Below are 21,569 nucleotides of genomic sequence, written 5' to 3'. Positions count from 1 at the left end.
CAGTTCCAACAGTAACTGGGGAAAAAGTGAAATTAAGACTCAAGTTTTTTTTTTTAAACACACCTTTTGTAAAAACCTGAGAGCCAGTCTGTGTACAGGGAAAATGTAAAGAGCCTTAACTCAGTCTAACTAAATTAAATATACAAAAAGACTTTGTAATATAAAACATAATGAATGAATGGAAAGCTGTCATGAAATAAATTATTTTTGTTGAACATTTGTTTGAACAGTAATTTGTACAATATTTTTACAAGTACAACTACAGTGGTTTATTCAGATGTTATTAATTCAAATACATAAAGTTTAAAATAATATTAGCAAACATTAGTTTTTTGATACACATAAGTTAAAAGCTTTGAACGTATCTGCTGGTTTTGAGTATTTAACTGTGCTATTATGAATACAGGTCCAATGGCAGTTAAAACGTAAGCTTTGGGAATAGTGCAAGACTTACATCACACTCCCAGCATAGGCACAAAAATAATGCAGTCCAGTGAAGGCTCTTGGAAAAGAACAATGGATCCAGTACCATTTCCCATGAGGCACTAAACTCAGTATATGGAGTGTTACTAGTTCAAAAACTGAAGTGGTTATTATAACATGTGAACTTAGTTAATGCTGTGCAGACCAGTCTGTGAATTGAGACAAGGCTCTGGAGAGGGAGACATATTGGAGACCGGACAATCCAGTTCTTGCTCCCTGTTTTGGTCAAGTTGTGGTAAGATTTCCCTTGAATAATCTGCATACCACTCCTAGATATAAAACAAACAAATTACAGAAACAGTTCTGAACATACAGCAGTAGGTTACAATGTTTTATGTTTTACCTGCATCTCTTCTTCATACATTTTCATACTAAGGTCACTCTTTGTTCTGGATCTGCGGCCGAGATAAACTAAAGATGTGTACTGTATGCCAAGAATAAGGGAAACAATGATTCAGATGAAATGTGTTCAATACATGTAAAAGAAACGCTTTAACTGTGTTTTTATACCCCATTTCTGTCCATGGCTTGAATGATGCCTTGAAGAGAGCTCAGAGAGGAATGTTCGGGACATATTTGTTTGTACAGGTCTAGAGTAACCAAGGCTTCATCACGACTTACTTCCACTTCAAATACAATGCCATTTTCATCTAAAATAGGATAGATAGACAAAAGAACAATAGAATTATTCAGTGTTAACAAAATGTTAATATTAATGGTTAAGCAAGTCAATCATGCAGTCCCACCTTCAGGGTTTTCCAGTGAATCCCGATTCTTGCGGCTGTAGTTCATACGAAACACAAATGCATCCAAAATGAAAGCCACTATGATTGTCATGACTACCTGTAGAAAGAACTATAAGTCAAGAAACCTTTAACAAAGACAAAAGGTTACTTTTGTCTGCCTCACCATTGTTACTATGTAAAAAGTCATGAAATAGAGACGACTCCAGTGACTTGTCATGGAGGTGATTCCTTCCTATGAGAAAAATAACAAAAAAACAATGACGACAAGAGAAATAGTCAAATACAGTGTAAATCAAGTGAACTTACCATAGTAATATACCAGTTGTTAACCACAGTGAGTTCAAAAAGAGTCACTGAGAAAATACATGATTCATGTTAGTTAACATCAGTAAACAAAATACATATACAGATGTATTAACTAATAATTATTTACCAAAGCTGCTGAGAATATTGTTGAAATTATTCAGATAATAGTAGCCTTCTTCTAACACTGTTTTGTTTCCAACAGTGACATTAATTTGTCTGTAGGAGTCTGCCACAGTGCTACCACTGAAAGTATTTGAGATTTAGAGTTAACAGTTCATTTATGATGAGCAAATAGATCAGGAGAAATCATACTTGCAGCAATTAGGATAAACCACGTCGGCAAAAAACTCCATTCCCACAATGGCAAAGGAATAATAGAATATGATTAAAGTGAGACCCAGGCTTGCCATCCTTGGAAAGAGCTCAAACATGGTGTCCAATACATTACGATATCGCTGCTTTATTTTAAACAGCCTATAAAAAACACAATGGTGAAATATAAAAATGGAACAATAATTAGTAACTGAATAAGATACAACTTAAGCTCACCGGAGTAACTGAAATGGCCTGAGTATTACAATGAAGTAGAAGGGCTCCATGTCAAAGGCAAGAGCAATAAGGCCAAGGAAGGCAAAAACTGTTACTGAGAAGTCAAACCTGTGAAATGAGTAATGACATGAAATGAGTAAAGATGTGTGTTTAGTTCTTGAGAATAGCATTAATTTGAGAAAACAGGAATGCTATAACACTCACAGATTCCACCCAGAGCTGAAATACGCCATTGGCCCCAAACCAGTTACTTTCAACAACACCTCTACACCATAGACTGAAAGAGAAAGCACATGTTTTTATAATTTACATTTGATTTCAATGTCCTATCATTATGTAATAAGAGGAAACTAACTTGTGAGAAAGACAATGTAACTCCAAGGGACAAATCTGGACCAGGAAAATCCACCTAGAACATGAAATGGAAGCTTAAATTGAATTTCTCTGGGCCACAGCATGGAGGAAGTTATAGAAGTTACTAAACTTACTATTCAGAGTGTATGTCTCAACTAGAATCCACACTCCGTTGATGGCCACTACTACATCTGAAATCGCGAAGAGAGAATGAACAACTTCGTCGATAAAAATGAACTTCCATTATATGAGAACCATTGTGCAGCATGCATCTTACTTACACATAACATATTGAAAGGCCTTTGACTTTACAAGCAGATTGATACCTGTCAAAAAATAAATCATTCAATTTAGAATATTAACCAAAAATACAAATATATTATTGACACAAGGATAAAAAGAACCCTTAAAAATGAGAAAGGTTGTGTGCGGAAGATCGTCAAACCAATATTCTCCACTGCGTCGTGCCTAAACAACAAAAAGATTTAGGATTTACAGTAACTTAACAGCCTGGTGTGCAAAACGCTACAAACATTAGGAGTGTTTTCACCTTCCATTTGAGACCGGTCACTTCATAGAACTTATAGAAGTCCTGCAAACTGGAAAATGAGAACGATACAATGTTACGATACAATATAATATAATAATGGGGGACAGAGTTATTTATTTAGTGATTACCTGAGCATAGGAGCCCCAGAGGTGTTCAAAGCTTTGTATGTGAGGAAGCGATCTCGAGCAGACATTCGAGGTCTGTAGAAACGCATCAGTCCATCAAATTGTTTTAAAGACACTCCTGATGGCCTCTGAAATGAAGGACATCACAAAAGATTAGAATGATTACAATCCAAACATTGCCTATTTGGGATATAAATTAAAAAATAAATAATACCTGTCGACTAACTAAAAGTTGAAAGGCATGGTCAATAGCTGAGCGTTTATGGAGCAACAGAGATTTGAACTTCATTTTCTCAACATCATTAAATGTATCAAATACCACTGCCAAAAGCTAAAAAAGACAATTATCAGACAGTTATCAAAATTACTGAAATAAATGTATGATATAAATTACATTATGAAATGTATGGGATACCCACTAGGTTCATGACGAAGTACAGCTCAATGGAAAGATAAACGATAAAAAAGACACATGACCAACGATTTTTGGCATATGCTGGCATCATCACATCTGGAAAACTGTAAGAAGTTGTACAGTTACTAAAAAAGTAATAAAACCAAATTTTAAGTATGTAATGTAGGGGAAAAGCAGGAAGTACAGATTGCATGCCATGTCAAAGGATAACTGAACAGGACTGCATGTGCCCCTGCACTTACTTTGCTGTGGTCAGCAGAACAAACAGACTAACAAGACTGTTCTCCAAAGTGTTGAAGTACTGTGGTGACAAAGGCAGGAAGTGAGAACATGACATAATACCACCAAAACACATGAGATAAAAGACATGTAAAAGAACATACCGGGTCAGCAGTGTTAGTAGAGAAGAGACAGAAACCTAATAGGAGACCATAAATGAGTATTCATAGAGACTTCATAGAGGTTTTTGTGTTCAGAAAAGAAATCTTACCTAATATAGCAAATATAACCATGAAGAATAATAGCAAGAGAAGGATGTCAATAAAAGGCGGAAGAGACTGGAAAATCTGCCGCAGATTTCTGATTAGGGAAAAGAAACCTTGTCAGTTTCAATCAAACCACTACATCAAATATCTATCAAATGTGGTTAATAAAAAGCAATTAACAATATAGCTGTAACTATATAGTCACACCTCCAGTTTCTTTAAAGGAACACCTTGTTTGGTGATGTGCTTCATACCTGCGTACAGCGCCACAGTATCGACAGTCCACCAGAAAAATGGGTCTTAGTGCACGGGTCACCCTCATGTGTGAGGTCTGCCGAATCAGAACCACAATGGCCTCCACAAACTGGAGCAGCAGCACACACGTCTAGACAACAGATACACAGAATCAAGACTGTGGAGACTCTATACACCGTCCAAGGAGGATTAAATTATAAGAAATATTCTTCTGGGCATAATTGCAATGACAAAACCATTATTGATGTCAAAAGTGAACCAGTTGGTAAACATATAGACTGACTGGTAGCTTTATAGGATTTTTATAGTATTTCTTATTAATTACACAATTTCTGTGTGATTGTAGTAGCACCAGAAATATGACTAACATCAACATGCACTCAGTAGAAGTACCTTGACCATGGTCCTCTTGTGCCTGATAAAGGTGTGGAAACCTAACCAGCGTAATTTCATGCACAGTTCAAATGCAACCATAACTAAAGCCAGCAGCTCTAGAGTTGCATGCACCTGCATAGACACAGACAGTGAAAATAAACAAAAATAAATAAAGCACAATATATGACAAGATAGAAGGGACAATGTACTGAGTATTTACATACATAAACATCCAGCCGTAGTGAGGGCACGGCCGGAGCCTCACACAGTGACAGGGTCATGAGAAGGAGGCCTGTGAGCAGTTCCATCATGTAGAACAGGTGGTTGTGGGCAAACAGGTACGCAGAAAGAGCTTTGGGGTTTCGAGGGTGGGTGAAGAACTTATCATTGTTCTCCCCTTCCTAAAAACAAGAATACAATAATAAGCAATTTGCATATACTTTGATGCAAAAGTTTAAAGCATGAGCAGAGATGCGTCAATCAATATCTTCCAACACTAATTGAAAGCAGCTATTTCTTTCATTAAAAAACAAATAGTTGATCCCTAGGAATTAATTTAAACCTGTCCAAATAATATATTATTTAACCTGAGAATTCTTAGTAATACAAGTATTTTACAAATAAGTAATTTACAGGCTTAAACTGAACTGATATCCTGGTTTGAACCTAACTTATTTATGAGAGGGAAGAGAAGGCCCATGCTTTTCCCAATTGTTGCCCTAGTTTTATTACACATTCGAAAGGTTTATAGTTAAGCACATAAAGGGACACATCATTAGCTTAGCTAGTGCCAAGGACATCATAAAATATCATGTGAATGCTTATATTTATAAATTATATTTAGACAGTATTCATTTGACCCCTTTGTGTGAAAATCTCCTTGACACACTGTACCTGCAGATAAATGGCTGCTTCTTGGTAGTTCATCTCCCAGCTTTGGCGTAAAGTAACATTTTGGGCTCTGTGGTTTTGGGGCCCAGGAGTTGATATGACTTCATTGTTCATGACATCATAGTTGCCTCTTCCTCCTCCATCTGGAAAATAACATTTACAACTTTTTATGTTAAAAGTAGAGCACAGACACAGATTTCTAAAGACATCATATTAGCAGAAGGGACCACTCCTACCAGGGCTGTCTAATTCAAGCAAAGTATAAGAAGAGATCACTACAGGACCCTCATTGTGGTTCATGTCTTCATAAAAGCTAGCTGTTCCAGTTTGGCCATAAAAGCGCTCCATTTTGAAGATTTTTCAATGTCAGATTGTCTTCTGTGATTTGTGCACAATTGGTCGTAATCCAGCATTGACATTGATTCTGAAGAAAAGAGCTTCAAATATATAAGATTCAAACTTTTTGAGCTCAGCTCAATGTCCAGAAAGATAGTTTTAAAAGTCTGGAGAAAAAAAATACAAAATAACAAACAATCTATATACAAGTGATCCAAAAAGTAAAGATGACAGCACCCTCTCAGTCTGATCATTGAACCCAGTAAAGTACAAATATAGAAACTACTGCACCATAAAGACACATAGAAAGCAACATTCTATGCTTAGTTTTAGGCTTGTTTTCCAGTCTATTTTTGAGTTCTTCCCATGCTCTAGCCATCACATGATTTTGCTCCTGATCCAGCTGCTTGGACTAATGTGTATCCAACTCCATATGACCCAGTAGATTTGATCACAAACTATTTCCATCCACAGCCTTTGTGAAGAGAGTCAAAGTGAAAATAAAGTCCCCATGCAGCAGTGCCCTGGTTGTTGTCCCAAATGAAGCCCACCCAGTGTCTGCTGTGTGCCGTTCGAAACATCCATTTGTGTGAGAACAATAACATGTTTAGAGCTCCCGGTCAATAACAGTCAATTCAGGCTCAGTGAAATGCACATAAGCTTTAGGCCACAGAAAACTATCCTTCAGGCAACCAGTTTTAAAATCCCCTGGCAACCTTGATCATTGTCCTTCACACCCGTTCCCGCAAAGTTCAATCCAAATTCTCCACTTGTCCCAAAGCACAGAGTAATCAGCCTGCGGTATTTCCTCTTCTGACCAGCCCTCCCAAATATCCTGAAGGAAAAAAATCTCTTCCCTTCCTGTCCTCCCTTAGAGTCAGAGAGCTCCTACGGAATCAGACTTTGACACAGCAGAGAGACATTGGTACAACATAGGCTACAGACAGCCCCTGTTCACCAGGAGGGGCTGCTGAGGCTGCACTTTCTCAAATGGGTCAGTTTGCAGGAAGAATTCAAAGGGACCAGGAACATGTGCATGTGGATGTATGCGTCACAGACACATCAACAATTTGGATCTTATTAGGAAACATATTTTTGTAATCTTCAAAAGCTTTAATGTGCATCTGTTAATGGTTTACAACTACTGAACTGCAACAGCCCACCATCCACGAGCGTAGTGACAATATGAGATGTCAGGATAGTAGCAACTGGTCTGATGAGTTCCTCACTGAACCTTTTGCTATTTTAATTTGCTTTCTTAAATAGCATTGTTTGGCATTCGACTTCCCCATATTTCTTGAAGCATTCGCAACATGTTTGTACCATTCTGCTATTTAAAAACACACAGGCTTAATATTATAACCATTATGGATCCATTTTAGGGTTTTAATTAATTAGTCCTTCATTGTTTTACTGCATAGTGTTTGCTAAATCTTATATTTGAGTATATATTTTGATATTTTGTGTATTTTTGGCTGCTCCTGTATCCAATATGGTCAACTCTGTGGTGTTGTTGTAAAGTATTCTATAACTAAAGGTCGACTGATTGATGTGTGTGCATGTGCATTGTATTTATTGATTTATATTGAATGAATAGTGCACTCTAATCCACAGCAGGCTTTATTAAATGAGCTCTTGTTTTTGATCGTGGTGCTACTTACTCTCATCCGACCTGTCCGTGTCCTCACTGAGCAGTCCACTGTTGGCCTCGTCCCAGGTCAGGATGAGGGGCACGTCGTCGTCAGTATCCATTCTGTTCTGACTAAATTATCCTGTTAGCTGGATGGTGCTCGGGTTAGTTTCATAACTTCATTAAAGCGGACCATTTTAGTATTTCCTTAAAGCTAAGCAATTCCTAGCCAAAACTGCACCTCCGCACAAAGTTATGATAAACGCTATTAAAACAGATTTTAAAAAGAAAAAGTTTAGTCAAGTTACTGATTGTACAAACGGTCTTTCATCTGCAGTTTGATCCTTTTGGTGCAGGTTTGTTACATCTCACTGAGCTAAAAAGAAGAGGACAGTCCCGTGGCTCCTAGACATCTCCACCGAGACACCGCCGCTCAACACATGGAAAATAATGTTTCTGTTGTAAATAGTAGGTGGTTTAGTCTATTGAAGACATAAATAAACTCATGAAAGTATGTCGTAACAAATTCACGGCATTTAAACGAGCTTTTCGGAGGTATATTTATTGTCAAACTTTTGCGACACTGAAACACTTTACGACACAAGTGATGACGGCCCAAGCTTCAAAATAAAAGATTTATGTGCGTTTATGTTACATTTATGGTACTATGGATATACTCAGATACGGAAAGACACATTCATCAAATAGATTACCATTTAAATAATCTAGAAACAAGTTAAATTTGTTTAAATCAAATCTTATACAAAAATTAACTGGCCAATGTTCAGTCCCAAATGCCTATATCAACATCATAGACTGTATGATCAACATATGATTGAAATTCAATATTGCCAAATAAAAAAAAAGAAAAAATAGAAAAATAAAAATATACATTTAGATGTCCTTGAAGAAATATTTACGAAAATCACAGTGTACAGTTATGACCACCCGGTGGCACTAAAGGGCCTTCATTGCATAGGTTTGATTTATCAAGTGCACACGGGGTTGTTATTATTGTTTTGTTTGTCTTGTCAGGGCTAGAACCCCCTTTGAAAAGGTTTTATTTGGCAAATTAATATAGATTTACATCCAATTTCAGATTTAATTTTAGCTCATTTGGTAACACCAGTGACAGCAGGCCAACTTCTGTGATGGTAGTACTATTAGACTATACAGAGTTACCTATCATTTGCCATGTGCTATCGCAATAATTAGTCAGTCAGTGGTCAGTGTTTCCCACTCTGTACTGTTATTATGTCAATGAGCAACATGCCTACCTTTCTAATGGTTTTGTTTGATGGAGTGACTGGTCATTCAGGGGGACTTTAGGCAAAGAAGATAAGCCACTGGTAGTGTTGAATGGGACATACACATTTAATTTGTTATATTTCTATTATTTAGTTGACATAACAAAGAAATTAAAGTTGTATTCTATTCCAACTTTGAGTTCATAAAGAGATCAGTGTGAGTTGTAGGGCTTATGCCTAATGATTATAACAACAGCATATCATTAATTTATAGTAGCGTAGTTTTTGCTTCAAACATCAGATCAGTAAGTTATTTTCTTTAATTGACAGGTGTTACTGTTAGTATGATGTGAAATTTCTTCACATTAAGCCTCAAAATCACACATTTTCTCACACCTCTCCTTGATGATGTTTTAACCTTAACAGTCCACGCAAGTGCAAAGTTGTTTGGTCCTCCGCCTTTAGGATGACAGAGGCTGTTTTTTGTAAAACCCAAATTTGTTGGGAACTTATGGCAATACCAGGATATGAAGATACACACACAACTTAAAATAATAAGTAATAGATAGATGCATCCATATGTGAGGACACAAACTTCAAGATCTAGGTTACTGGCTTTTAGAGATCACAGAATGGAAATTAGTTATTAACAGCACAAACACAAGATGGGAGCACATGATGCTTTTGTAGAATAGAAACAAGAATACATGGACATGGGGGTGAAAGTAGCAACAACTGCCTAACCAGAAAAATGCATCCACTAATGCAAAAGTCTCTTAAACCTACACAAAATGAATGCATTAAAATGTTGAGGTCCCGGAAAAGGCAAACCAAGAAGCAATGAAGGGGAAAACAACAACACATAGCTGGGAGCAGGGATGCCGCATTATCCATTTTTGATGAAGGTATTAATACTAATGTAACCATCCTTTTATAATAAAAGCATCTAGTGTCAGGTGATGGGTACAGTGTGGGGCTGAAGAGATGGAGATATCACACCCTTGTAAACACCAGCAGGCCTTTTAACTATTGCAATAATGCAATAATGGGATAATGCATTCACCATAGTCTGGACTTGTATAGTTCAGGTGATGTCAGGTGACGCATTTCTACCTGTATGTCTAAATTTTCTCCTGGTATATAATTAGAATGAGGAATTAGGTTGAATCAGGCATAAGACTGGCATTCACAAATAATACCTCTTTCTTTACCTACATTTTCTCTAGGATGCACAAATGCACATGTATTGTATAGTTGTAGACCTCTTGTCAATCACTGCACAGATATTTTCAGTCACCATTTTTGTCATTTGTGCATAGGTACTGTCAGTTAAATGCACGGTTGGGCATTTAACTGAAAAATCCACATCTCTGAACAGTGGGCACACACAGTGCATCTGCACACTTGAATGAGCAGGTAACAAACATTTAGTCATCCATAATTAAAGGTCAAACGAGGTCTAAACAGATACTGAGAGGAAGTCTATGTTTATGCTAATGCCTTGTCAGACAGAGGGGGCAGCGATTCATTGACACCATCTATTAATAATGAGACAAGATGCAGAAATTCACTGTAGGCACCAAACAATGCTGCTGCTGCTGCTGCGTCTCTGACAGGATCTGAGTGAATGCTCTGAAAATTGGACTGCGTGTGCATCCAGTGTTTTAGGGGAATAGGGTGCATGAATGGATTTGTTTGTTTATTGATGTTTGTGTTTGTCTCACACCAGTGGCCTTGTCTAAGCTGTTTGCAAACAAGCTCAACAAGCCCCTCCAGAGTGTGCCAGCCACTGAAAGAGGGGTGGAAGAAGCAGGGTATCATTTTAGGGCACAGCATCATTAAATTACACTTAACTTAAATACAGTACACTTAACAAAAATTGTGACAAGTTCATTATCAACTATACTTTATTTTATTTTATTGAACAAATCCAATTGACCAGTTAAATCTTTATTTATCTGTGCAATGGAAACTTGGAAGTAAAAATAATTATATGTAACGGTACAAATGGTAATGGTTAAGTTTTGCTTCTGTATATTTCCATGTTTTTTGTCTGTGTGTTTATGTTCCGTGGCATCTCATATTTTTAATAAAGCCATCCTGTGCTATATCCCCTGGCAACTTTAAATAGTTTCTTTATTTTTTGGTTTCGCCTCAATAACCCCCCTTTTTCCTGTTGCTTGTACTTGCCAACTGGTTAAATATTATATACAAGTGAAGCTGATTTGCCTAAAAGATCCAACAATGAACTATAATGATCCTACAGCCCCTGCCAAAGAACCATGGGGCCCTTATTGTCTCTAAACTGTGATCAAACAAGCAGAATGAATTCCTGCTGTTAGTGATATCATTAGTGTGTGTGTCATGTCTGTACTGGGAAACAAAAGCCAAAGCTTATTATTGGTTGCCTTTTCATTTATGTAGGTAGTTTTTGTCTTCTGTCTCTTTTATCAATTACTTGGACAATTTGTCTTTTTCTCTACCCAAAAGTGTCGTTATTTTTGTGTGTGCAGGATTTGCGTGCCTCTCTGGTCCTCTGGCTGTAATCGGATGGGACATTGGCTCCATGACGGCCCGCTGCCCCCTCCACCCCCCACTGAGGGAGCGCCTCTATCCTTATTGCCCTGTCATGTGTGTTGGACTGCCACTCTCCATAACCGGCTGTGAGTAAAGAGCTACCACTAATTTTATTGAAGAGCACTGAGAACTTTGCTGTTTGAGATTCATGGAAATTTGGCGTATATATAATGTAACTATCTACTAGACCAAATATGTATGTTGTTAAAGTTCTAGGTGTTATGACTACATGAAAATTAAATAGCAATCTCACCCAATTTGTGTAATCCAATTCTATAACCAGTTTTGACAATAGCCCAATCCTAGTGGTGATATTCTGCTAAAGCACATATTCATTCTTTGACCAACGCCAGTTTTTGTAGTGTTTAAAAGTGAGCCGGCCGCAGATAAAGCAGCTCTTTCAGGCAGTGGTTACAGATAATCGGCCATCACTGATCAGGTTAGTCTGAGCCCCCTGACCCCGGCCCGGCCTGTCTGCTGTTAGTTTGACCTTTGAACTCTCACTACGCACCCACCCACACATAGAACACACTGTCGTCTTTGGCCTCTTATCCTTGACAGCCCCTGTGCTCATATGAAGATGTACTCAGGCGATTTCCGAGCGATTTCAGCCATAAAGTCTCATTTAGAGGGGAATTAGCCCTGGCCCTAGTCTTGTTATGATACTGTGCTTAACAGCATTAGACCATTCTTCTGGCTTTTAAATAACAGGAGGATGGATAGTGTCATTCAAATAAACCCCTGCAATCGTACTTTCTTGTATTGTAAGTAATGGTCATGAGTTCATTGTTTTACTCCTTTTTTTTCTATAGTGCTTATTGATTCCGTTACATGCTACCCACAGGGACATTAACATATACTTAAAACATTACAGTGTTTTGCATCAATAAGCTTTTAAAAGTGGTACGCGTACATCTCAGAATAGACTAATTTAGGATTTATTAAATTATTTTTTACTGGCAGGAGGGTCACCATATCTTAGATCATAAAGGGATTGCATCATTGAGTAAAATTGCAGTAGCTCTTTCTAAGACATAGTTCACAGGGTTGTCCAGTACCAGTGTAAAGCTGTGACTGGTTTGTTCCTTGTGAAGGACTGCCCCGTCTGCAGAGACAGAACACCATCAAACCCATAAATGACCAGGACTGTAATCAACTTTAGCAATTACACTCCATCACAGAGCACTTATTCTACACCAAATGGCATCTCTAATGGTGGGCGCCACACAAATCTCCCCCATTGACCTGAAACTCAAAATACACAGTTACACAATAGAATATATCCTCTGGAATTTAATCATTACCATTTTCTGTATCATTATAACTGAATCCCGCTACATTTTATTTAGGTCTGCAGGCAAAATGAGCGGCATTTTAAAATGCCACCCTCTCCAGAGAGTATGATGAAGTTTTTCTTTTTTTTTTTCTTCAAAAATGTTGGAGAGATAGTGTTTGTTTAGGTAATTTTGGCAGATAATGACAAGCATTGCTTAGTCTTTGATCTCTGGGCTTCATCAATCCTCTATCTCACATGTGTGTGAGAAAGTCCTCCGCTGATGGATTAAGTGCTTTAGTTTAGACACATGTATGCTTTGTGTTTAATATTACTTTACCACTCCACTAAAGCTCTTCGCTCTCTTTACAGCTGAGCTGTGTTACTGTACATGTATATGAAGCAGTCTCATCCATCTTAAGAGCCGGGGTCCCCCTGTCTTTCTCTCTCCCCCTCCTGTGCTGGATATGGATTTTCTGCACTGAAGGGTTAAGGAGGAACAGACCCACTGAAGAGTGGGCTGCTTAACCTCTGCCCCTGTGGTGTATGAGAGAGAGGGAAAGCAAAGACTGTGACGGATGTAGTTCTCATTTAGACATTTCCTTTAAACAATACTTTAAACATTTGGAGTTACATGTGCCTGTCTGTAGAGCAGGTTCAGACCAAAGCAGAGAGGACAGGCTGCAGGTGTAACAGTTGTGTGCTTATAAATCCCAGTGTATGGGAGTTTCAAAGATGAAGGGAGCCCGCTCCTCTCTGAGGGCAACAGGTTGTCCATGAGGGGGTCCAGCTGGTCCTCAGGGAAGATGGCAAACAACCTGTCAGAGATAAGAGGAGTGGGACAAGCTATGAACACATCCCAGAACAGGGCACTCAGCACGGTCTGAGGAGAGAAAACTGTCTCAACACAGGAGCATAGTACACATTGTTAAGAATTTACTCCACACAGTCTCACAGTGATGAATGGGATTATGGGAACACACATCCAGGAGTGAAAGCAGGCTACTGCTGTTATCAGCTCCTTCATAAAGATACAAGCATTAAAATGCTCTGCACTTAAAAGAGTTTCCACACGCTGTGTTCAGTGCACTAAAATAAACTCTTTTGGAATGTTAATCGTTGTCTTAAATAAAGAATCAGCTGACTGTGATGTGAAAACATATCTGAAATTTATTATTTTTAATATAAATTTGTCCATAAAACAGACACCATTTGTAAACCATTTGAGGATAGGATCAGAAAATAAAGTTTAACAAGTATCTCTGAAAACTACTACTTTTCATGAGTAAACTACAAATATTTACAAATGTAATGTAATAAATACTGGCAAGAGCAATAATACTGTTAAACATTTTCTCCCAGATACATTTTTGTTGTCAAAACACAAACTCGCTACATACTGTATATTTACACATACACACTATAGGATGGATTAGCCAGGACTGCTCTCTAGTTACAGATGACTGCAAAAGCACCATGGTACTGCATAGAAGGACTGGACAAACAACTCTATAAAACTAAACTTCTGAATTCGCACAAGTTTGGAGCGGCATGTTTCATATTCACTATGAAAGAATAATGTATGTAATTTAACAAAAAGAATAAGACACACACTTCCAAATATTGGATGGACGCTGATGATTGGCATGATTACATTTATATAAGTGTGTTTGCTGAGCAATCCTTGTGTGTCAGGGATCATCTCTTTACTGCTGAATAATTAATAAACAAACAGAACTGTGTCGACACACGCACACATATATACTAACGGCGCTCTGAAGGAAAAAATGAGTCCTCTGATTGGGTGATTCTCAGTGAAGAGAGGAGCTGATTGGTCAGCTTAGGGTGACTGAGAGGACAGCGGTGACAGCTGTGTGATGCTGAGTTGTGCATTTACCCAGAATGCAGTGGGAACAGTGTTTACAGGTCTTTCCGCCTGTAGCTTCTTCCAAAGTGTTTATCTCCATGGTGCATCGCCTGCAGCTACTTCTGCTTGTCTCATTGAAATTAACTCAGAGCATTCTTAAACTGATCTGACATGGGCTTAACAAATACACACACACAAAATAAATGCCTTTTTCCATCGCTAAGACAAAGCAAGGAGCGTGATTTGCTCAGAATGAAATGTCTCCCTCAAGCTCTATGAGAGCTCTGATTATGTTGCTCAGTAAATGTGGCTGTTTGACAGTGGGCCACAATTTACATTGTTCACCATAGATAACCTGGGAGTCACAGAAGGGATAAGAGCCAAGCTCTGCTTATGGCCTGGAATAACTAGAGACAATACAAATACACAGTTAAGGTGTTTAATGTGCACTCTCTAGGAATATCTTCCCTAAATATCCATTTGTGTCTTTCTTCATTCAGGTCAGAGGAGCTGAGGTCCAAATTGCATTTTAATATCAAAACAAGAGAAACATAATATTGATAGTCCAAAATGGGCAGTTGACCAGTATTTTGATTTGTCCTTAGAATTGGTTAGGATGCTGCGCTCCACTCTGGCAGCCCACATCGCATGTGTGTGTGGCTCTCCAGTGTGTGGTACAGAGGGGGAGACGTGTTGGGGGTGTAGCGAGGATACTCTCTGAGTGGGGGGCTGACCTGTCGGCTGTGAATGTTTTGGGAGCTCGGAGTTGGTCCATTCTGGTTTGGATAGGCCTCATGTGCCATGTGCTCTCCCAGATGTGGAGAGCTCTGGTGGGCCACAGCACTGAGCCGGGAGCCCTGAGGGTTGGAGATGTAGGGGGGGTGGGGAGGATATGGGTATGGGTCCATGTTGGTCATGGCAGAGGGCACAGGACAGTTGTAGGACCAGGATGTACAGTTAACTTCATCCAGTCTGGTGTCTGAGCCTGCAAACATGCATGCCTGACGCTGTCCCATGTCTGAGGGGTAGGGGGCATCAGTAAGACCCAGGGCAACGTTGTTGTGCAGCCCATGGGGTGGAGGGAGAGAGTATGATGATGAGTGACAGTACATCTCTGTGCTACTTGGAGAGTCCCCAGTGAATGCTTTCTTATATGGGTGCCGATTGTCAGAAGAGCACCTGTCCTCCACTCCTGCAAGAGACAGAAAGATGTCCATCAGGCCTGTTGATATGTAGATGATTACATTGGGTAAATTAAATCAGCTTTTATGGGTTGTAATAAATGGCGTACCTTTCCTCTTAGTGCATTGGTAGGCCTGTGGTTGTTGCAGATGTGGGTGTAGTAGGCTGTAGTGAGTGGAGGAGGGGCTGATCATCTCTGGGCTGTGAACGCTGAGCCCAGTGTCGCAGCTGAACGGGGACCGGATGTCGTCAGAGGAGCCCCTCAGAACTCGTGCCTCTGCACTGAATGGGCTGGTCACAGGACAAGCCCTCTGGCGAACCGTACTGCGGGGAACCACAGGGTAGTCTTTACTGAAACACAGATACATGAACATTTACTTTTTTTCAAGCAATGTGGACAAGGAAATTACCCTTGAATACACTCTTTCTTTAGACCTGTCCCGATACTTACTATATAGACTTTATAGACACTTTTTTGTGTATATGGTGTGCAAATTTTCTTTGCGCTACTGAGAAATTTTGAATTATTTCTGGCTGTATAAGATATGTTTTCAGATGTGGAAGGTTGAATGAATAATTTCTAAGACTCATTACAGATGTAAACAAAGAACTAAAATGTTTCATTCTTCCTTTTTTCTATTGTATATTTGGAGTTTTTGTGGTATAAATCTGTTTTTGAGTTATTGTGTTTCAATGTTATCGTTTATTGCCTAGATTTACTTGCGCTATATATTGCACCTCAAAATTTGTTATTGTGAGCTGCCGTGTCATTTTATTGTTTTAAAATGGTGCATTTATTTTTAACCAAACTTTTTAACTGGTGGTGGCCAAATATGTATCATTCATCTACTGTATTTTTTGTGTTTCAGATTAGCTTCTGTGCCCCTTTCAGCTCTGATTTCACTCTGCATTCACTGCCCTCCTGATGAACTCTGTGGTATGTAGGGGACAGCGGGCCACATCTCCCTGACTCTCCATCCGATAGTGACACACACACAGCTCTGAGATAATTCAGTGCTCTAAAAATAAACATCCACCCGTGTGTCACTTCAGCTATACTCCTCTCTGCTTTCTCTAGATCAACCAAACTAGCCCAAAACATAGTGCATGCATATATATATATATATATATATATATATATATATATATATATAGTATAGTTAGTAGATTCACTACAATTTCTAGCATATATGAAATGTTCAGGTGACAAGGGCTGAACTCAAAAAGCAGTATTCACACACTTGTGCCTTGCACCATATGGGTTCAGTCATAACAGTCTTTCCTCCAGGTTACAGAAAAGAGTAGAGAGAAGCAGAGACAGGAGTGTGTTGCTACTCCAAATATCCAAAACTGCACTCACCCCTGTAGTTTGGCCATACGGTGTAACTCGTTGTCGTCGCCACCTCTGAAGCCTTTAGCAAATGGATTGTTCTCGATTTTAAGCTGTGTGATCTGACAATGAAACATAAACAGTAATAATATGTGTTACACAAAAGCACAAGAGCTAGGAGTGACTAAATGTACTCGTACATTTACATGTAAAAGCACATTTAGGTCTCTAGGTGCTGTAGATTAGTGTGGCACCCATGCCACAAGTGTTAAGTTGTGTTAATGCTTTAAGTAGTCAGTATCCACAAATGAACACGCCAGACACAGCAATGATAACATTGTAACAAAAACACAGAAAAATAATAATGCTCTTATATTATTATATTTTATGTACTGTACAAAGGGGTATAATAAAATAAAATATTTTTACAATTTCCTCTTTAATATAGCTACAAAAAATAACAAAGTTTTGAGGTAGACCTATTTTAGTCGATGACCGTTGATGCTCTTACGGTATTTTTAACATAAGAACTATACTACGGTTAGTAAGCAACAGTTTTATAACAACTTGTATATATTGTATATTCAAATAACAAATATATATTCTGTGTTAACCTTATGGTTGACTTAATGACATGACGTAAGAATGTAATAGTTTTATTTTAATATTAATATTTTGAAATCAGTTGTGACTGTCATGTGAAAACTCGACTTAAAGCTTGGCAATCTGTCTTTCTAAACATCAAGGCGACTGGAGCAGCCAAGATCAAGGGAATGAAGCAGGTCATTAGAGCAGGCTCTCACACAGCCAAGTCTCCCTCTCTAAAACACATGCAGACAGAGGACGAGAGGGGGTACTACTGAACACTGCAATGGCAATAAAATAAAAGATTTTTAAGTGTCTTGATTAAAAACAGTTGATTACATCATTTTATAATTTGGGCCTGTGTTGTTCTGTTAAAATTTACTGTAGCTATAACTTGCATTGTATCTACCTTGTGGTTTTGGTAGGACGTTACAGCGATGAAGGCCGTCTCTGCGAAGACGTGGGTACAGAAAGCCGTATTTTTGGAGCCAAAACCGTTGTTCTCGTCCGCTTTGACAATGTGGAGGCGCGGCTGGTACTTGTGCATGGAGTTCAGTATGATCTGCACAAGGGAAACATTGACTGTTGAGTTGCAATAAAAAATAGTAATTAAATAAATAGGTCATATATGAAGACATTACTCACACTGTTTACCTACTCACAATATACTGAAGGAAAAAAATAAAATGACTATTAAGAAAATATTATGAAAGATGATGTAGAACTTAAACCTTATGCAAAAGCATAATAAAGTGTATATTAATATATTAATATATTTTCTGCCTTGTTTTGCAAAGTTTTAACTGTTTGTCTGAGAACAATTTAACATAGTAAGGAGGCCCTAATTCATTTTATTTGAGTGGCTATGGAAGAGTAAGTACTGAGCCAGACATTTATTACATAAATAAATAAAAACACCCTTAGTATTTAGTCTTGTCAAAACAAAACTCTAATCATGTTAATTTATTTCTAAATGTATTATTATTATTTTTTTTATAGTATTTGCTTTTTAAAGGTAAGGTGTACACACCAGAGAGCTTCTGATGCGTAATGGACACACTTTGCGCATGGCCTGTGTTACTGTTTTTTGTTGGGGGTTTTTTACTTCACTGAAATGTAATGTAATCTTACTCACATGCCCGAATGGGTCCAGGTGATTGTTGGTAAGTTTGAGTTTTTGGAAAGACACAAGTTGGCGGCTCCAGTGCGCTCCTGTGGCCGGAGAGTCCGGGTGGACGTACAGCCTCCCGGGCATTGCAGGCTCTGCCTTTCCCGTTACTGACCTAGAGTCACGAGAAATATTAGATGTTTTTACACACTGGGAAGTAACCTTGTTAAATACCAAATGTATTCAATTGTATTATAATTCATGCGTTTAATATCGATGTATAATAATAATAATAATAATAATAATAATAATAATAATAATAATAATAATAATAATAATAATAATAATAATAATAATGTGTGGAAAACCCCAAATACAGTCATTATTGCCCAATTTCGCCTTTGCAGCGCCGTGTATGTTGTTGTTGTGAATTGACCTAGAGAAGCGTGGCACACAGGCCTTGATACACGTCTGTAGCCAATGGATTTTCTCTGCGTAAAGCCTTTGAAACTATGGCACGTTGAATGGGAGATTTAATCCAGTGTGTGTCGTCTGTCCGCCCGGTGAACCCTTCATACTGTGATTTAACCAGCGGGCAGACATAGGGGAAACACAGGGAACTAGGCCATCCCAGTCTGCAAGAAGGACCCGACCTTTACCCAGCGCGGGCAGGGACAATGAATGCCAACATCACAATGACCAGCTTAACCATAGACAGTTATCAAAAACTCGTCCAAGCACGTGCGAAAGAACTATCGAGGAAAAATTCCCTATTTTTATCCAATTAATACAACAATTATTAGTTGGATAAATTCTTATTTTTATAGGTCATGCAGCTGTAAGTCTACCTCAAGCCTCGAATAGCTGGAACACTATTGCTCACTGCTATTTAGGCTACCTAAAGCCTAACACGAAATTCATCACATAGACTCCTTCTCCACTATTTCCACACAAAACGAGTAGTAGCCTCTATAAACCTATTATTAGAATATGTTAAAGAATGCTGTGCACGTGTTTGCCAAGTAAAAGACACACGTTGAACAATTGTGTATAAAACTAACCACTTGTTGTCTGCAAATTTGTAGCGATGGTCGTCTCCGGGCACGATATCCATGAGCAAGATGTACTTGGTTTTTGGGTTAAGTCCCGTGACCTTCACTTTATAACTTGGGAACATCCGTCTAAACGAAACACACAAAGTAAAGGGTTCAAGATTAATCTAAATGCATAATGGATCTAGTCCACAGGCCACATTTTTAACACGGTAACTCGCAAATACCATTCCTCTATACCATTGTTGGCCTATTACAACATGGAGGCTTTTGTAACGTTTACCTTCCTGCCTTAGTGATGATCATTTCTGTTCCAACTTCATCAAACTTAGTCCAAAGATCCCTGTCATGAAGAAAAACTTTAATCCCCTCCATCCCCTGCAGAGAAAAGTAACTTAAGTCAACACAATACAGTAGAGGCATTACATTATACAGTGGTACAAATTGTACCATTACCTGCTGATTAGTGGTGGTTTGGGGCGAGACAGGGGAATTTAGAGAATAGTTTTCAGTTTCTTGTTTTCCTGTGTCCTCATTTGGAGACTCCATACCGTCTGAATCTGGGCGCTCTGCAAGGCCAAACTGGTCCCCTCCGTTTGCCATGTCCTAAAATATCACAGGCGCAATGTGATATACACACACAAATAGAGGCTAATTTACACGTTATCCAGGTAAAATTCACTTCACATATATTTCTGTCTTTTTGTTTTTGTATAATTTTATTTAATTTTTAATTGTTTTATTTTTAATTTTTATTATTATTATTTTTTACAGCAGTTTGTAGTTTTGGAGCGAATCTATCGAGTCACACAGAGGGCATCTGGACAAAGCAGTGACGGTTGAGTGGGCTAATAGTCTGCTTTTGTTAAACACTCGCTTATGATGCTCCTTTTGCGCACTCTATAGCCCATAACTTTATTCTGGAAGACAAACCTATGAAGTACATCTAAAGACAAACTAAAGAAAAGCGAAGAAAATTAAAGAAAATTAGATTTGAAACATTTTGACTCTAATGGCCTATTTTTAGTTATTGTTCCAAAACAGTAGACCCTATTAATTATACTTATAATGGTATGAATCTGATAGGTTTGGCAGTTAGGCTATAATACATAATCTGTTGTTGGAGTAGCCTTAGCTTTTTTGTTTAATTTGGAAAGACTTTACCTCAAAATCACTGCTGCGTTGTTCTCACAAAAAGCTCGAACATCCTGCACTGCACCTTGGGTTAAGTATCGCTCTTTTCAACTCTTTGTGCGTCTGTAAACTCCCCGAGGAGGCTGCGTAAACGATGGTCCTTGAATGTTGAAGCCCTGAGAACCTCTGACTGTGATGCCCGGTCTGTTCGTGCAATGTGCTCCGCTGTCTCCTCCTCGTTAAGTCCTTTGATTAAAGTGATACAAATTTATTTCCCTTTGATAAGGATTTCCTCTGCTTTGGCCGCAACACTAACTGTGGTCTGGACCGCGCTCTTCACGTCGTTCATTACCAATGGTGAGTCTCCCCTGTGCGCTCCGCGCGCCCATAGACGTGACGCAGAGGCAAGAGCTGCTACAACTCAGCGCACACGGACCAATCACAGAGGAGCTCACTCACGCATAAGCATCCACACTTTCGATAGCCAAATGATTTAGTTTTTGACAGGAATGGCTTTCCCTAATTGCACAACTGTAACTAGCTCACGTAGGCTATGTGGATTTGCATCACTCAAAAATTTTCTAAATTTGTAGGCTCAATAAGTATCACGCAGTCCTAATTAAACACAATTATAGGCCTATTTATTTTACTTATTTATATTATTATTTTCACATTATTAGCCTAATATTATTTTGTCAGAACACAGTTAATAGG

At 38.5% G+C, this 21,569-nt stretch overlaps 2 protein-coding genes across 4 annotated transcripts; both read right to left on the bottom strand.

Annotated features, from left to right (window-relative positions):
* Positions 1-208: 208 nt before the first annotated feature.
* Positions 209-8,102, bottom strand: tpcn1 (two pore segment channel 1). Of its 2 annotated transcripts, XM_033973059.2 has the most exons (26): positions 7,532-8,102; positions 5,538-5,677; positions 4,868-5,044; positions 4,662-4,775; positions 4,268-4,398; positions 4,019-4,107; positions 3,912-3,946; positions 3,771-3,829; positions 3,533-3,632; positions 3,328-3,444; positions 3,117-3,241; positions 2,989-3,037; positions 2,843-2,906; positions 2,720-2,764; positions 2,573-2,629; positions 2,440-2,493; positions 2,289-2,361; positions 2,085-2,192; positions 1,848-2,009; positions 1,663-1,778; positions 1,536-1,582; positions 1,393-1,461; positions 1,230-1,326; positions 994-1,133; positions 827-907; positions 209-752 (listed from the first exon to the last, which is right to left on the bottom strand). In XM_033973059.2, the coding sequence occupies exons 1-26, from the start codon at positions 7,620-7,622 to the stop codon at positions 609-611; spliced, it is 2,484 nt and encodes an 827-aa protein (XP_033828950.1). In that variant the 5' UTR covers positions 7,623-8,102; the 3' UTR covers positions 209-608. The 2 variants fall into 2 exon arrangements, with proteins under 2 accessions (XP_033828950.1, XP_055080265.1); XM_055224290.1 differs by lacking the exon at positions 4,868-5,044 and having other exon boundaries at positions 246-752; positions 7,532-8,047.
* Positions 8,103-13,795: 5,693 nt separating this feature from the next.
* LOC117376451 (T-box transcription factor TBX5-A-like) lies at positions 13,796-21,196 on the bottom strand. 2 transcript variants are annotated; one of them, XM_055224292.1, is made up of 10 exons: positions 20,886-21,196; positions 20,178-20,327; positions 20,005-20,099; positions 19,731-19,850; positions 18,697-18,844; positions 17,971-18,123; positions 17,007-17,098; positions 15,756-15,997; positions 15,010-15,656; positions 13,796-14,979 (listed from the first exon to the last, which is right to left on the bottom strand). In XM_055224292.1, exons 2-9 carry the CDS (start codon positions 20,322-20,324, stop codon positions 15,076-15,078), a joined length of 1,578 nt encoding a protein of 525 aa, XP_055080267.1. In that variant the 5' UTR covers positions 20,325-20,327; positions 20,886-21,196; the 3' UTR covers positions 13,796-14,979; positions 15,010-15,075. The 2 variants fall into 2 exon arrangements, with proteins under 2 accessions (XP_055080267.1, XP_055080268.1); XM_055224293.1 differs by having other exon boundaries at positions 15,756-15,970.
* Between the last annotated feature and the right edge of the window lie 373 nt (positions 21,197-21,569).

This window comes from Periophthalmus magnuspinnatus, chromosome 9 (genome assembly GCF_009829125.3).
Source record: "Periophthalmus magnuspinnatus isolate fPerMag1 chromosome 9, fPerMag1.2.pri, whole genome shotgun sequence".
Lineage (NCBI taxonomy): Eukaryota > Metazoa > Chordata > Actinopteri > Gobiiformes > Gobiidae > Periophthalmus > Periophthalmus magnuspinnatus.
The sequence above is the reverse complement of the archived record's forward strand: the minus strand, read 5'-3'. Positions and strand labels throughout refer to the sequence as shown.

What these genes read in the sequence shown, in the direction of transcription:
- tpcn1 (XM_033973059.2), bottom strand. Translation starts at nt 7,622, where the DNA reads ATGGATACTGACGACGACGTGCCCCTCATCCTGACCTGGGACGAGGCC. An exon ending in CACGGACAGGTCGGATGAGA is followed by an intron (nt 5,678 to 7,531) that starts GTAAGTAGCACC and finishes GTTATTTTCCAG; the next exon opens with ATGGAGGAGGAAGAGGCAAC. An exon ending in AAGCCATGGACAGAAATGGG is followed by an intron (nt 908 to 993) that starts GTATAAAAACAC and finishes CTTGGCATACAG; the next exon opens with TACACATCTTTAGTTTATCT.
- LOC117376451 (XM_055224292.1), bottom strand. Translation starts at nt 20,324, where the DNA reads ATGGCAAACGGAGGGGACCAGTTTGGCCTTGCAGAGCGCCCAGATTCA. An exon ending in AAATTTGCAGACAACAAGTG is followed by an intron (nt 18,845 to 19,730) that starts GTTAGTTTTATA and finishes TCGTGACTCTAG; the next exon opens with GTCAGTAACGGGAAAGGCAG. An exon ending in CCAATGCACTAAGAGGAAAG is followed by an intron (nt 15,657 to 15,755) that starts GTACGCCATTTA and finishes TGTCTCTTGCAG; the next exon opens with GAGTGGAGGACAGGTGCTCT.